Genomic DNA, 13,251 nt, shown 5'->3' on the forward strand with positions numbered 1-13,251 from the left:
GCTGAGAAGCTGGGACCACAGGCACGCACCACCACGCCCGGCTCATGTTTTTATTTTTTGTAGAGATGGGGTCTCCCTCTGTTTCCTCAGCTGCTCTCGAACTCCTAGCTCAATCAGTCCGCCCACCTAGGCCTCTGAAAGTGCTGGGATGACAGGTGTGAGCCTCTGTGAGCCCAGCCCCTGGACTTTTTTTGGACTCTTTCATATAACTAATATGTAGGCCTGGAAGTCTGGTCATTGCTGTAAGTAGTTTCTTGGTAGAGAACTAAGAATTCTATGTTTGAGGGGCCATAGGGGCCACATCTGACCCACTTCCTTCTAACTAATTTTTGTTTTTTTTGAGACAGAGTTTCTCTCTTGTTGCCCAGGCTGGAGTGCAATGGCGTGATCTTGGCTCACTGCAACCTCCACCTCCCAGGTTCAAGCGATTCTCCCGCCTCTGCCTCCCGAGTAGCTGGGATTACAGGCATGCGCCACCATACCCAGCTAATTTTTGTATTTTTAGTAGAGACGGGGTTTCTCCATGTTGGTCAGGCTGGTCTCGAACTCCTGACCTCTGGTGATCCACCTGCCTCGGCCTCCCAAAGCGCTGGGATTACAGGCGTGAGCCACCGCACCCGGCCCAGGTAGAAATATTTTTAAAGCCACCTTTTGTTCATTATACCACACTGTGTCTACAAACAATCTGTAGACTGTGTGCTCGTGTGCCTGCGCACTGGTGTGTGTGTGCGGACACCGTGAACAGGCTCTAGATTATCTGCCTTTTGGAATTTCCTGACATCGTGTGACCATCAGAACATGATCAGTGTTGCGAATGCTCCATGCGTAACGGACTGTGAGTCCTGTGTTTGAGGGATACAAAATAAAGTCAAGCTTTTACATTGTTTTATTCTTGTGTTTTCGGCTTCTTGATCTGTTGCTTTTACTGAAAACAAGTGAGTTCTATTTTCAAAGACCCTCAGACGGTGGGTGGGGAACGGATAGCCCAGGAGTCCAGCGCTGGGGCGGACTGGCCGGCCGGCCAGCAACAGCAGCCGGAGGGACCAGCACGACCCTCCCCAGCCACCCCGCGTCCCTCGAACCCAGCCCAGCAGATGCAGAGCTCACATTTTCTCCTGTTAGCGGCTCTCCCGGCTCCCCTGTGAGCCCCGATAGCCAGGCCCATTGACCGTCAGCACCCGCAGCCAAGCGGGAGGCCTGGGGAGGAAGGAATATTGTCCCCTTCTGGCTTTGCCGGCCAGGATTAGAATTGCACGCGGCGCAGCATCTGGCGCCCGCTGGACGCTCAGTAAGGACAAGACGGCTCTCCTCCTCCTGCCACCCAGAGCCCCAGCCTCCTCCCAGCCCCCCCCAGGCTCCCAGAATAGCCTACGGCCAGAGCTGGCCTGTGGTAAACAGCTCGGAGCCTCCGGGCAGGTCTTGGATGAGTAACCCTCAGCAAAACATCGTGGGATCCAGAAAGGTGCAGGTGCCAGGCCTGAGCTGGGTGGGCCCCTCCAGCACCCCCACCTGGACCCTCCGCTGGGCCACTCCAGGCCAACGCATGGGTGGAGGTGCAGGGGGAAAGCCAGCTCTTGGGCTGCGGTGCCCACCTCTGCCCCACCCCAGGAGGCTGGGAGGTCCCCGATCTGTGTGGGAAAGAAAACCCGTCATCCTGTTGCTGATGGGGCCTCAGCGAGTCGTGGGGGGCCCCTGGGAGGAGGTGGGAGGCACGTAAAGCTCCATCTGCTCGTGGACTGCACACCCCCTGGCCACAGCTCCCAGGAGGGCTTTCTCCTCCACGCCATCACGCACCCCAAACTTTATGGCCCAGCATCCCTTTCCCACCCTTGTCCATACATCGCGGTGCCCCCTTCACAGATGAGCATTGCATGAGTTCCTTCAGTTCTGTTCCAATATCCCCTGCGCAGCCATGCAGACGGGCTTCCTTCTTTCCCCTTCTTGCACGAGCGACACGGCTCTACGCGTCCTCTTACACCTCGCTACTTACCCACGGCGGCCTCTTTCTCCTGGGAAGATCAGTGGCGGCTCCAGCCAGGCCAGCTGGCAGCTCAGGGCTCAGGCGCTGGCTCATCTGAGGAGCCCTGGGCTCCAACCAGCTGCTGGGCAATGCTGGGATGACAACGTCTCCTGTCCTAAAGGGCAGGAGGTACTGCGGCTTCTTCCCCTGCCACAGTCCCAGGGACCTGACGGGGACACTCAGAGACTCTGTCTCTGCCTCCTGTGCGGGGTCATGCTCTGCCTGGAAAGCGCCTCCTTCCTTCCTGGCCCATTGGGAAATCGCAGTGTGTCCTCTGGCCGGTCCCAGCACCCCCGGGTGGGACCCCAGCGACCCTGCACCCCCCCACTGCAGCCCTGTCTCCCTCCTCCTGGCAGGGCAGCTGCCAAGCCTTGCCCAGTCCAGGTCTCCCCAGGCAGGATCCCTTGGGGGAAACCTGAGGAGGCAGCTGTTCCCCCCACTCCCAGAGTGTCCTCAGAGAACCCCTTCCAGACCCCAAGCTCCAGAGCTCGGCCTCAGGTTCCCTTGCTCGGGTCTGGGAACTGGAAGTCGGTCCCGCTCCCCTCCCCGGCCTCTGCCCCATTTTTCTGTCCGCTTCCACGTAGAGCAGACCAGAATATGCCACCCCAAAATATGCCTCTTTGGCATAAGCATTATTTTGAGCTGCTTATTTTGAGAAACTGCAACCACAGGAGAAATTCTGAAAACAAGAGTGGAAGCTGCTGTTCTGTGAGAGAAAGTCACATCCGTACAGGCATCTGCGCTCACCAGGGTGCCCCCTCTCTGGGCCAGAAGGCCGGCTGTAAGTCACCGGAGACGCTCATCCACGGAGAAGGCCTGACCCCAGTTTGGGGTAATTTCTTGGGCCCCTCCCCACACACTCTTTCTCTTTGTTTCCGTCGAACGTGGTCTTTAAGGCTGAGCTCCAAGCCACATCTTTGAGACATAGCCTGTCCCCTGAGTCCGTCCCTTGCAGACCAAGGTATACATGCTATTAAGCTTCTGTTTTTCTCTTGTTATCTGTCTTTTCCACCTTGCAGCAGGAAGCTTCCCCCAGGAATCCACGCCCTCACCTGCACCAAGACTTTCAATTAAGAGCAGCAGTGCCCTCCTGGTGTCTGGTGGTGCCAGGGGGCAGGCCTGGTCCTCAGGCCTGGGGTCTTCTGTCCCCCCTTATCCTGGGGAGCCCATCTGCTCCCCTCATTCCTGGGAAGCCCGTCTGCCCCCCTCATTCCCGGGGAGCCCGTCTGCCCCCCTCATTCCTGGGGAGCCCACCTGCCCCACTCATTCCTGGGGATCCCATCTGTCCCCCTCATTCCTGGGGAGCCCGTCTGCCCCCCTCATTCCTGGGGAGCCCACCTGCCCCACTCATTCCTGGGGGGCCCGTCTGCCCCCCTCATTCCTGGGGATCCCATCTGTCCCCCTCATTCCTGGGGAGCCCGTCTGCCCCCCTCATTCCTGGGGAGCCCACCTGCCCCACTCATTCCTGGGGGGCCCGTCTGTCCCAGGGCTTTGCATACTGAGGCCTCGCAATCCACAAGCTTTCGTAATTCCCAGCTCATCCACATGACAACAACCCTTCCCCGGGGGCTCTGGCCGGACCTCCCTTCGTCCTCACCACACAGCTGCTCTCCCTGCCCCGCCCTCAGCCCTCCTTAGACCCATCCACCCGGCCCCTAGGTGAGCCTCTCCCCACCCAAGACCCAGTGTCGTCCCTCTGTCCCCAGCCTTCCCACGGCCCCCTCACTCAGGACGCAGCCCACAGCCTGGCCCCACCTGCAGACCTTACAGAGGCCACTTGGCCCCTCACACAATGCCCACCTCACAGGCCTTCTCTCCCCGCAGAGGGTCAGACATGCCCCTGCCCCAGCCTTGGCATTTCCACCCCGCAGGCCTCCAAGGGGCTGAGCCCTCAGGTACCAGCTTCTGTGCAAAGCCTTGTACCTTTGCACTCAGGTGCAAAGCCATGCCTGGAGGCCTTCCCGGACCACGTGGTCTAAGACAGCAATCCCCTCACACCCAGAGCAGGCAGCCCTCCCTGCCCGGGCCGTCTTATTTTCCTATGTCATTCCTGTCACCACCTGGCGCTCACCTTGGCTAACTGGAGCTCCAGCCCCTTCGGACGAAAAGAGCTCTCAGAGACCCTCCCTGGTCTCTGATGGGGCTGTGTGTCCTCTCCAGGTGCCCTCCCCGACAGCCAGCCCCTCCGCCTCTGCACAAGCGAGGGCCCAGGGAGGCTCAGGGCCTGTGTGGCTGTGTGTGTGTCTCTATGTGTCTGTGTGTCTGTGTGTTTCTGTGTCTCTATGTGTGTATGTGAATGTGTATCTGTCCATGTATCTGTGTATATCTGTGTCTATGTGTGTGTGTGTATATCTGCGTCTGTGTGTATATATGTGTGTCTGTGTGTATATGTGTCTGTGTACCTGTGTCTTTGTATGTCTATGTGTGTATTGGTGTGTGTCTGTGTGTGTCCATGTGTGATGACATGTGTATCTGTGTCTATGTGTGCATCTATGTATATCTGTGTGTATGTCTTTGTGTATCTATAGATCTGTGTCTATGTGTATATTATCTGTGTGTTCATCTGAGTATTGTATGTCCATGTGTGTCTACATGTATCTGTGTCTGTCCATGTGTCTATGTGTGTATCTGTGTGTCCGTGTGTGTGTGTCCATATATGTCTATGCATGTATCATCTGTGTGTCTGTGTATTGTGTATCCATGCATATATCCATAACTATGGGTAAGTCTGTGTGTGTCTGTGTGTGTTTCTTCGTGTCCACATGTGTGTATCTGTGTGTGTCTATATATCTGTGTCTGAGTGTATCATCTGTGTCCACGTGTGTGTATCTGCGTGTGTCTATATATCTGTGTCTGTGTGTATCATCTGTGTGTATCTATGTGTGCATCTGTGTGTGTCTGTTTTCTCTTTGTTTTCATGGTGTCCACGGATGGGCCGACTGAACCACCAAATTCCTCCTCAGAGCCCAGTAAAGGCACCAGGCGGAAGGGTCTGGCGGAGGGGTGGCCGCTGTCTCCTCACTCCTCAGCGGGGTCCTGTCTTCCGACTTTGGTCTCGCGCCGCCACAGCCTGTGGACTCCTGGGCCCTCCTCTGAGAGCCTGGGCTGTGCCTGGCCCCGGGCGGAACCTTGAACGAGGCTCCTGTCTTAACTCGACTGCTTGTGCTTTGGGGAGATAAACAATAAACAGGAGCAGAAGAAAGTGTCTTCAGACCATGGCGGGTGCTGATGGGAAAACAGTGGCGGGGCAGGGACGGGGGCGCTTCCGAAGGACCTGGTGAGGTAGAGGCCACTGTTCTAAGAGGCAACAGACGAGATGAACCAGGACCCTCTGCGAGGGAGGGAGGCGTCCAGGGGTGCACACGGGTCCAGATAGCTGCCGGGCTCCCAAAAACCACTCTGGGGGTGAGGATGGGAGGGGACAGGAGTGGGGGGCAGGAGGCAAGTGAAAGTAAGTGCCCAGGGAACCTCCATGAGGCCCCCCACACTGGATAATTGTGTTCCATGGGGCCTGCTGAGCCCCATGTCTGCCCCGAGACACTAGCCACAGCTCTGCGTCGAGGTCCTGCAGACCACGGGAGAGATGGGGGGGCCAGGAGCCTATAGAACTCCAAGTCCAAGGGGACCCTTGCTGGGAGAACACAGGCCAAGACCTTCCTTCCTGCCACAGGCTTCTGTCCCTGCTGTCTGCTCCCCCAGGACTCCCCCCACACCTGGGATCTTCCTGCTCACACTCCTTGGCCTCTCTCAGTGACCCCGTCTACACACAGATGTGCTGTCCATGTGAGTGGAAGGAAGGAAGGATGAGGCCCACTCACAGGGGTGAAGCTGTCTCCTGAGGGGGCAGCCCACCTCCAGGTCACACCGCCCCACCCAACACAGCCTCCAGTCCAGCTCCAGGTGGGCCGCACCCAGCCCTTCACTCACTTCAAATGGCCCAAGACGCATGGATTCCACTGGCCAGCCGGACTGGAACAACTTCTCCCCTTGTAAGTAACTAGTGGGTGCCCACGGAATGCCAGGCAATGGGCCAGGCTCAGAGATGAGTGATTCCTCAGGAACAATGGGCTCAACGCCCTTAATTCACATCAGAGGAAACTGAGGCTCAGAGAGGGCAGGGAGGGCCCTGGTAACACAGCCAGCTGGTGAAAGTAAGAGTGGGGGCCCAAGCCCTGCTCCCAGCCCACCCGCCTGGGCTTGCTGGCGAGGCTGCTGGCCCAGGCAGTCTGGGCACTGGGGAAGCAGCCGGCTTGAGGCGCAGGGGATGTGGCCTCCTCCCACACACTTACCTCCCTGACTACATCTTAGGCTGACATCCACATTAACTCATATTCCCTACTGGGAGCTGCACGGCCAGAAGCTGCTGGTTGCAGAAGCCACCAGCTGGTTGTACAAGCACCGCTCCCCTGGTTGTGGGTGCCAGATGAGATGCACTCACGTGAACACACATGCATGTGCACACACACACATGCACACAGACGCACACACACAGGCATACACACGCACACGCACATCCACACACACACATGCGCACACACACGCACACGCCTGCACTCACACACCCCCGTCGGCCCCAAGCAGGAAGGCGCCCCCAGCACACCAGCCCCTCTCAGCGCCCCCAGCGGGCCCGGCGCCTGGAGGGTTAAGGCGGGCGCGTCCCGCGGGTGGGCAGGGGGGGGTGGGACCGGTGCCGGGAGCTCCGCGGCCCTGGCGTCCCCTGGGTCCAGGCCCAGTCGCTCCTTGGGCCTCTCTCGCGGGGCCGCCTCCGCCTCCTCCTTGCCGAGACGGGCGTGGGGCACGGGGTCGCCGCCCGGCGGGGAGCTCATCCGGCGGCGCAGACGCCCCGCGGCTCCGGGGAGGGACTTGGCCTGGGCCCCGGCCCCGCGCTCCTCTGGGGAGGAGCCGAGAGGCTGCAGCTGGCGGCGGCGGCGGCGGCGGCCCCGGGCGGGAGGGGGTCCCAGGAAGCGGCCAGGCCGGAGCCCCCCACTCGGCCGCAGCTGCTGGCCTGGCCAGAACCGAGCGCGCCCTCCCGGTCTCCGCCGCCTCCCTCTGCAAACCGCGGGCAGGAGGAGCCCTCTCCTTAGCGGGCCCGGAGCTGCAGAGGCGTCGCGGGGCGCGGCCGAGGGGAGGAAGGAGAGCGGGGCCCAGCCGTGACTCGTGGGGCGGCGGCTCCGCCAATCTGTGGGCGCTGACGCGGGGGGCGGCTCCGCGGCGCTCGATATCTGCCCGCCCGGGGCGCGGGGCGCCGAGAGGCTCGGCCAGGCGGGAGCTGCGCTCGGGGCGGCCGCTGCACCTGCCCGGGACCCCGCCGGCCGCTCCCCGCGCCCACCCCTTCCGCCCTTCGCCCCCCCCCCTTCCCCCCAGCCCCGGTCTCCCGGGCGCGGCGTGAGAGCAGAGCCCGGCCCGGAGGAGCCGCCCCTTCCCCGCCCGCCCGCCCGCCCGGCGCCTGGAGAGGAGCGCGCTGAGGATCGGGTCGCCTGCGGCCGCCGCCACCGCCCAGGCCCGTCGCGCCCCGGCCGGGATGGACCCACACGCCCGATGAGCCCCGCGCCGGCGGCTGCGAGCGCCGAGCCTCCCCCTGCTGCGGCCCCAGCCGCCCCCCGCGCGCCCGGCTCCGCGGACCAGGACCCCTGGGCTCCCCGGCTGAGGGCGCGGCCGCTCCGGAGAGGCCGAGCGGGGACGGGCCCGAGATGGCGCGGGGACCCAGCGCTTTGGCGGCGGGCGCCCTGCACGCGGCCCGGGCCCGGGGACAGCCCCGGAGCTGGTAGCCGCCCGGCACCGATGGACCTTGACCCGCGAGGCGGCGCCGCGCTCGTGCCCAGCTGCAGCTAGAGGGGCGCGCGGGCAGAACGCGCTCCAGGCCCGGGCCGGCCCGCGCGGCCATGAAGATGATCCTGGTGCGCCGGTTCCGCGTGCTCATCCTGATGGTGTTCCTGGTGGCCTGCGCGCTGCACATCGCCCTGGACCTGCTGCCCAGGCTGGAGCGACGCGGCGCGCGGCCCTCGGGGGAGCCCGGCTGTTCGTGCGCGCAGCCCGCCGCCGAGGTGGCCGCGCCCGGCTGGGCCCAGGTTCGGGGCCGCCCCGGGGAGCCCCCGGCCGCCTCCTCCGCCGCCGGCGACGCGGGCTGGCCCAACAAGCACACGCTCCGCATCCTGCAGGACTTCAGCTCCGACCCCTCCTCCAACCTCTCGTCCCACTCGCTGGAGAAACTGCCGCCGGCGGCCGAGCCGGCCGAGCGCGCCTTGCGGGGGCGGGATCCCGGCGCCCTAAGACCCCACGACCCCGCGCACCGGCCGCTGCTGCGAGACCCCGGCCCGCGTCGGTCCGAGTCGCCCCCCGGCCCCGGCGGAGACGCCTCCCTCCTGGCCAGGCTGTTCGAGCACCCGCTGTACCGGGTGGCGGTTCCGCCGCTCACGGAGGAGGACGGCCTGTTCACTGTGAACAGCGACACCAGGCTCAGCCCCAAAGCGGCGGAGAACCCGGGCTGGTGAGTGGGGGCTGGCAGGTGCCCACCCCCAAGGGAGCCGTGAGCCCAAGGCATGGTGTAGAGAGGTTCAGGGGCCCCAAAGGGCCGCCCCCATGGAAGAGGCCGGGCAGGGAGTGTGGTGCGGGAGGGCACTGCCTTTGTCTCCAGAATAACCTCCTCCTTGGGAGGGGCTGCCGGCTGGTCCGGGAGCTGTGCCCTGTGGCTGCTGGTGAGGAAGCCAGACCCTGCGCCCTTTAGAAGCGAGTCCTGGCCAGCCGTGGCCACCAGCTTGGGAAATGGGGTCAGGCAATGAATGAATGAGTTGGTGAGGGAAGGAGCCAGGCTGCCGCTGGGCTTTCAGACACTTGGCGAGGGTGCTCTGGGTGGGCACCTTGGAGAAGGTCTGGATGTGCCTATTGAGTCTTTTAAACCCAGTGGCTGGAGCAGAATTATCAGAGGGGCTTGCTGGCAGCCGTGAGGTGCAACAAGGCGGCCCAGCCAGCAAGGGCGGTGGGTGTGCTGGCTGCAGAGAGATGATGGCTCGATAAAGGGCGAGAAGCCACGCCAGGAACCTCTCTTTAAACTGTCCTGGCTAAGCCCTTTCCCCACCCCCCGGCCCCTCCCTCCGCCACACAGATCAAAACAAGCAGATGCTACACCGAAGCAGTGGAACATTAACCACGGCAAGGCCAGAATAAGTAACTACCTGCCGAAGGTTACCCCAGCAGCAGAGGGGGAGACCAGCCTTCCAAAAGATCTGGTTGAAAGTCCCTTCTTCCCTGAAATGTCCAGGCCCAGTGTCTTCTGTCTAAACACACTGGCTGTTTGGAAGCCTCTGAGCCTTGCCTGCTGGTCAGGTTCAAGGAAATGCTTGGAAATTTGAGAACCAGAGCATTGGCCTGGCCTGTGGCTCTCGGCAGGGAGAGACGGCCGCCCAGAGCAGCGAGTGGCCAGGAAGTGTATCCTAGCCCGCCCCCCATGTCCACTGCAGGACAGAGCTTGGGCAGAAAGCACCTCAGCTTTAGGTGAATTCGAGCTAGGACAAGTTCCGCGTTTCCCTCCAGCCCAGCAGGCAGACGGAGGGTCTGTCCTTCCTCCAGAACGGTCCCTTGACCCCAGAGATGTGAGGACAGGCCGCGTGGGCGGCGGGTCCTCCATGGGAGCCTGGGCTGGAGAGAGTGCTGCCTCCTTCCTCTCTCCCCACGCAAGGCTGCTCTCATTAAAATCAAATTTAGCCTCTTGCATCATTGTGCCCCTGGTTGTTGGAACAAAAGCAGAGAGCTGGGGAAGGTTCCTGACAGACTGGGCGTGTCTGTGAGTTTCATGCAGCCTGTGGTCAATGGTAGGTTCCCCCCTCTACTCCAGGGGAGGGCCACAGCCCCTGGCACCCTCAGCTGAGGTCATGGTTGGGCCATTTCGGTGACCCTGGGACAGACGTGGCGGGGACGGCAGGGCAGCGCTGACGCCCTGGAATTAGTTTTGCTGTAGTTAGAGCTGTCTGTGGCGTCTCCAGAGGGTGAGTAAGAATTACAGGCCTTTCACCGTGTTATTAGTTGGCAGCCAAGCGGCCACAGAAGAAAGCACAGACGTTGCAGGGCCCTCTTTAAGCAGAGGCGCCTTCAACACATCTGCACTTGCTTGAACCCAAAGTTAAAAACCTTGGCGTCGGTGCCCTCTCCCCGTCATCCGGCTCACGGGCCTGTTGTTTCCGTGCTGATGTTCGTCCTCGCTGCTCCCTGCAGGCCGCATGCGGGTGTTGAAGGTGCAGAATTCCCCTCCCCCGGGGAGGCGGCCGTGGACTCCTATCCCAACTGGCTCAAGTTCCACATTGGTATCAACCGGTACGAGCTGTACTCCAGACACAACCCGGCCATCGAGGCCCTGCTGCACGACCTCAGCTCCCAGAGGATCACCAGCGTGGGTAGGTGTCCTTGGGTGCACTCAGGGCCGTCTGTGTGCCGGCTGCGTGGCTTCAGGGCTGCCGGGGCAGGCTGTGCGTTAGAGAGGTCTGGGAGGCCGTTGCTCATTACGGCAGCGTCACCTCCTGCAGCGATCTGCACGGGCAGCGAGGAGGGACAGAGGGCTCGCTTCTCGTGTGCTCTCACACTGGACGTGCTCCTGATCTGCCGCACGATGAGCGGGTAGACGCCTGGACAGCCGGTCCACTGCGCTCTGCGTCCTCACCTGGGTGGTCCCGGGGGTGCCAACTGGATGACAGAGTCCTTCCCTCCTGGGCTAGAGGAATAGACGGGTATCTTTGGCGGCGGTGACCCCTCCACCGGAAGCGTGTGCATGGAACTCTCCTGCTTTTCTGCACACGACTCTGGCTGGGTGGGGAGACAGCCATGAGCCTGCTTCTTGTGGTTTTGAAGCCGTCCTTCGTCAGACCTCAGCAAGGCACTGTGCAGTTTCATACTGAGGAGACATAGGCAGGGCTCAGGACGGAGGCCTGGGCCTCCCGGATGGAGGAGTTTGAAGGCAACATCTCCAGGTACTTTGGGATCTGCTGAATTGGACAAAAAAGGGCATCCAGTTGCTGATTTCAGGAAAATATGCCACTGCAGCTTCTGAGCGTGGAGGTTTGGTGCCATTGTTCTCAGCTTGTAGGCGATTGTTTGTGAAGGTCCCATTTGTCACCAGTGCTTGGAGAGGTAGTGAGGGCGGGGCTGAGGCCCTTTAGTGGGAGCAGCTGCTCCCCGGGGATTGCAGGGAGTGGGCCTGGGTGCACACAGCTGTGGGCAGGTGCAGAGGCCATGACAGCCTGAAGGCAGGGCTTTCTTTGCGCTGTATGATGAGGCCAGCAGTCCCAGGCATTAGCTTCATGTGTGTCTCAGAAGCAACCTTGGTGCTGAAAGGGTCCCAGCAGCCTGGGGTTCTGTCCAGTTGCTGACACAGGACTTAGGTGTCCCCTTTCAGGCCAGCAGGTAGGTTCTCCTGAGCTCTTCGGGGCTGTTTCTGGCTCTCTCTGCCGGGTGCTGAGTTGTTTGCTGGGCACTCACCTGGTCATGGGGAGACAGAACTTGCAGCTCTCTCCCCACCCCTTGATCAGCTCACCTCATAACAGAGATCAGCTGGACAAGCTGGGGGTCCTCTTCCCTCCATGCTGCCTGGGAGTAACCTGAACCCCTGCCCCCCTCCAGGCCCCCCTCCATGAAAGCGCTGCCTTTCTCCTGCCCCTGCAGGGGTCTGAGGGCTTTCAGCTGTGCTGGGGAACAGTCCTGCAGACAGCCACAGCCAGAACGTCCCTTCTGCCCCTGAGAGTGAGCATGGCCATTAAGGAAATATCTGATGCATTGATCAACATGTTTGTCCATTCAGCAGATTTTACTGGCACCTCCTGCATGTCAGACCCCCTTTCTGGGTGGTGGGGAGTTGAGGATGAGTTCAGCCTCAACGAGATCTGCTGCCTCTGTGGACCTGACAGCCCCAGGAAGAGACACACAGGCACAGTGCCCGATCCTGAGGAGGAACGAGCACTTCAGAGCCGTGCACACCAGCCAGGCCATGTGGAGAGGAGGGGGCTCCACTGGGAGGGGCTGAGGACCTTCCACGGGGTCCGTCGGGCAGCTTACCTTCCAGGTGGGTCCGTCTTGGCAGGCAGAGGAATGAGAGAGCCGTGCACACCAGCCACGGCGTTCGGGAGGAGCAGCACGCAAGTTAGAAAGTCTCCAGCGCCGCTGTCCGTATGAGCTTCTCTCCAGCTCATTTTCCCCATCTGTCCAGCGGGGTGTCGCTGCGTGGGACCAATGCAAGGATAGGATGAGATGTGCATGTGAGCAAGCTTGTAAAATATTAACTAGCACTTTGTGCGTGGCCTTCCACAACAGTCCCCTCGTGTGCACAGGCAGGGTCTGAGCACAGGGAGGGCTTTGTGGATTCCAAAGGCCACCAGGCCCTTGGCAGGCAACTGCAGCTTGCCACCTCCCTCACGGACTGGTCAGCTTTCCAACACCAACACTGAGGAGGTGTGGGAGTTCTGTGCCAGGAGCTCCCAGGGCAGCTTCAGGGAGAGTGCGGGGCCCCCTGGGACCTGGGGCAGCTTTGCCCACCTTAGGAGTGCTTTGTCCATCTGGACAAGCTAGGCTTGGCTCACTGCCACCCCTCTTTGGTCCAGCTGTCCCGGGGCAGTGGTGCCCAGGCTGCCTGACATTGCAGGGGTGTGGACAGAGCCCTTGCCAGGGAATCCCTACCCCAGGATTCTGGTGTGGCCTCCGCCTGGGTGTGCCCTGGTTAAGTCCTGTGCCTACTGAAGGCCTGCCCCAGCTGATCTCACTCGCTCGCCTCCTAGACCATGCTGGCCACATTGGTTCTCATCCAGTCTTCTGGGGTGGGGACCCGTCCAAGGACAGGCTGGTTGCTCAGTCATTCTGCAGGGCCAAGCAGGGCCTGCAAGGACGATGGGCAGACAGCCGCATCACCCAGGCAGGACAGCAGGATCTGGCCCAGGAGATCTGGGGGTGAATCCTGGCTCTGCCAGCCACTAGCCAGAGTGGAAGTGGGCAAATGGATTAACGCCTCCAGCACCTGGTTTCTCACCGAGAACACAGAGAAGGTTATAATCTGGACCTGGTATAATCTGGACTCTGACTTACAAATCTGAATGCCAAGCAAAACCCATTCACTAGCAAAAACTGACTCAGGCTGAACGTATTTAGGGGCAAAACCTAAATTGTCGAGGCTAGTTAAAAGTCCTGATTTTTCTCTGTTACAGTGAATAGTCACATGTTCCTCTGAGGAACAGGAGTGGGTTTAATTATGGGGTTCT

At 61.2% G+C, this 13,251-nt stretch overlaps 1 protein-coding gene and 1 long non-coding RNA gene across 2 annotated transcripts in view; one reads left to right on the forward strand and one right to left on the reverse strand.

Annotated features, from left to right (window-relative positions):
* Window positions 1-868: 868 nt before the first annotated feature.
* Window positions 869-7,293, reverse strand: LOC134810514 (uncharacterized). The gene is made up of 2 exons (XR_010158749.1): window positions 4,092-7,293; window positions 869-3,072 (listed from the first exon to the last, which is right to left on the reverse strand). It is a non-coding gene; the product is annotated as an uncharacterized LOC134810514 (long non-coding RNA).
* A 179-nt stretch (window positions 7,294-7,472) lies between these two features.
* Window positions 7,473-13,251, forward strand: part of FAM20C (FAM20C golgi associated secretory pathway kinase) — a 69,162-nt gene continuing 63,383 nt past the window's right edge. The window contains exons 1-2 of the mRNA XM_063815131.1: window positions 7,473-8,507; window positions 10,229-10,407. Of these exons, the coding sequence (XP_063671201.1) occupies window positions 7,903-8,507; window positions 10,229-10,407 (784 nt within the window). The 5' untranslated portion in view covers window positions 7,473-7,902. The remainder of the gene's footprint in view (window positions 8,508-10,228; window positions 10,408-13,251) is intronic.

The sequence above is a fragment of the Pan troglodytes genome, chromosome 6, assembly GCF_028858775.2.
Source record: "Pan troglodytes isolate AG18354 chromosome 6, NHGRI_mPanTro3-v2.0_pri, whole genome shotgun sequence".
Lineage (NCBI taxonomy): Eukaryota > Metazoa > Chordata > Mammalia > Primates > Hominidae > Pan > Pan troglodytes.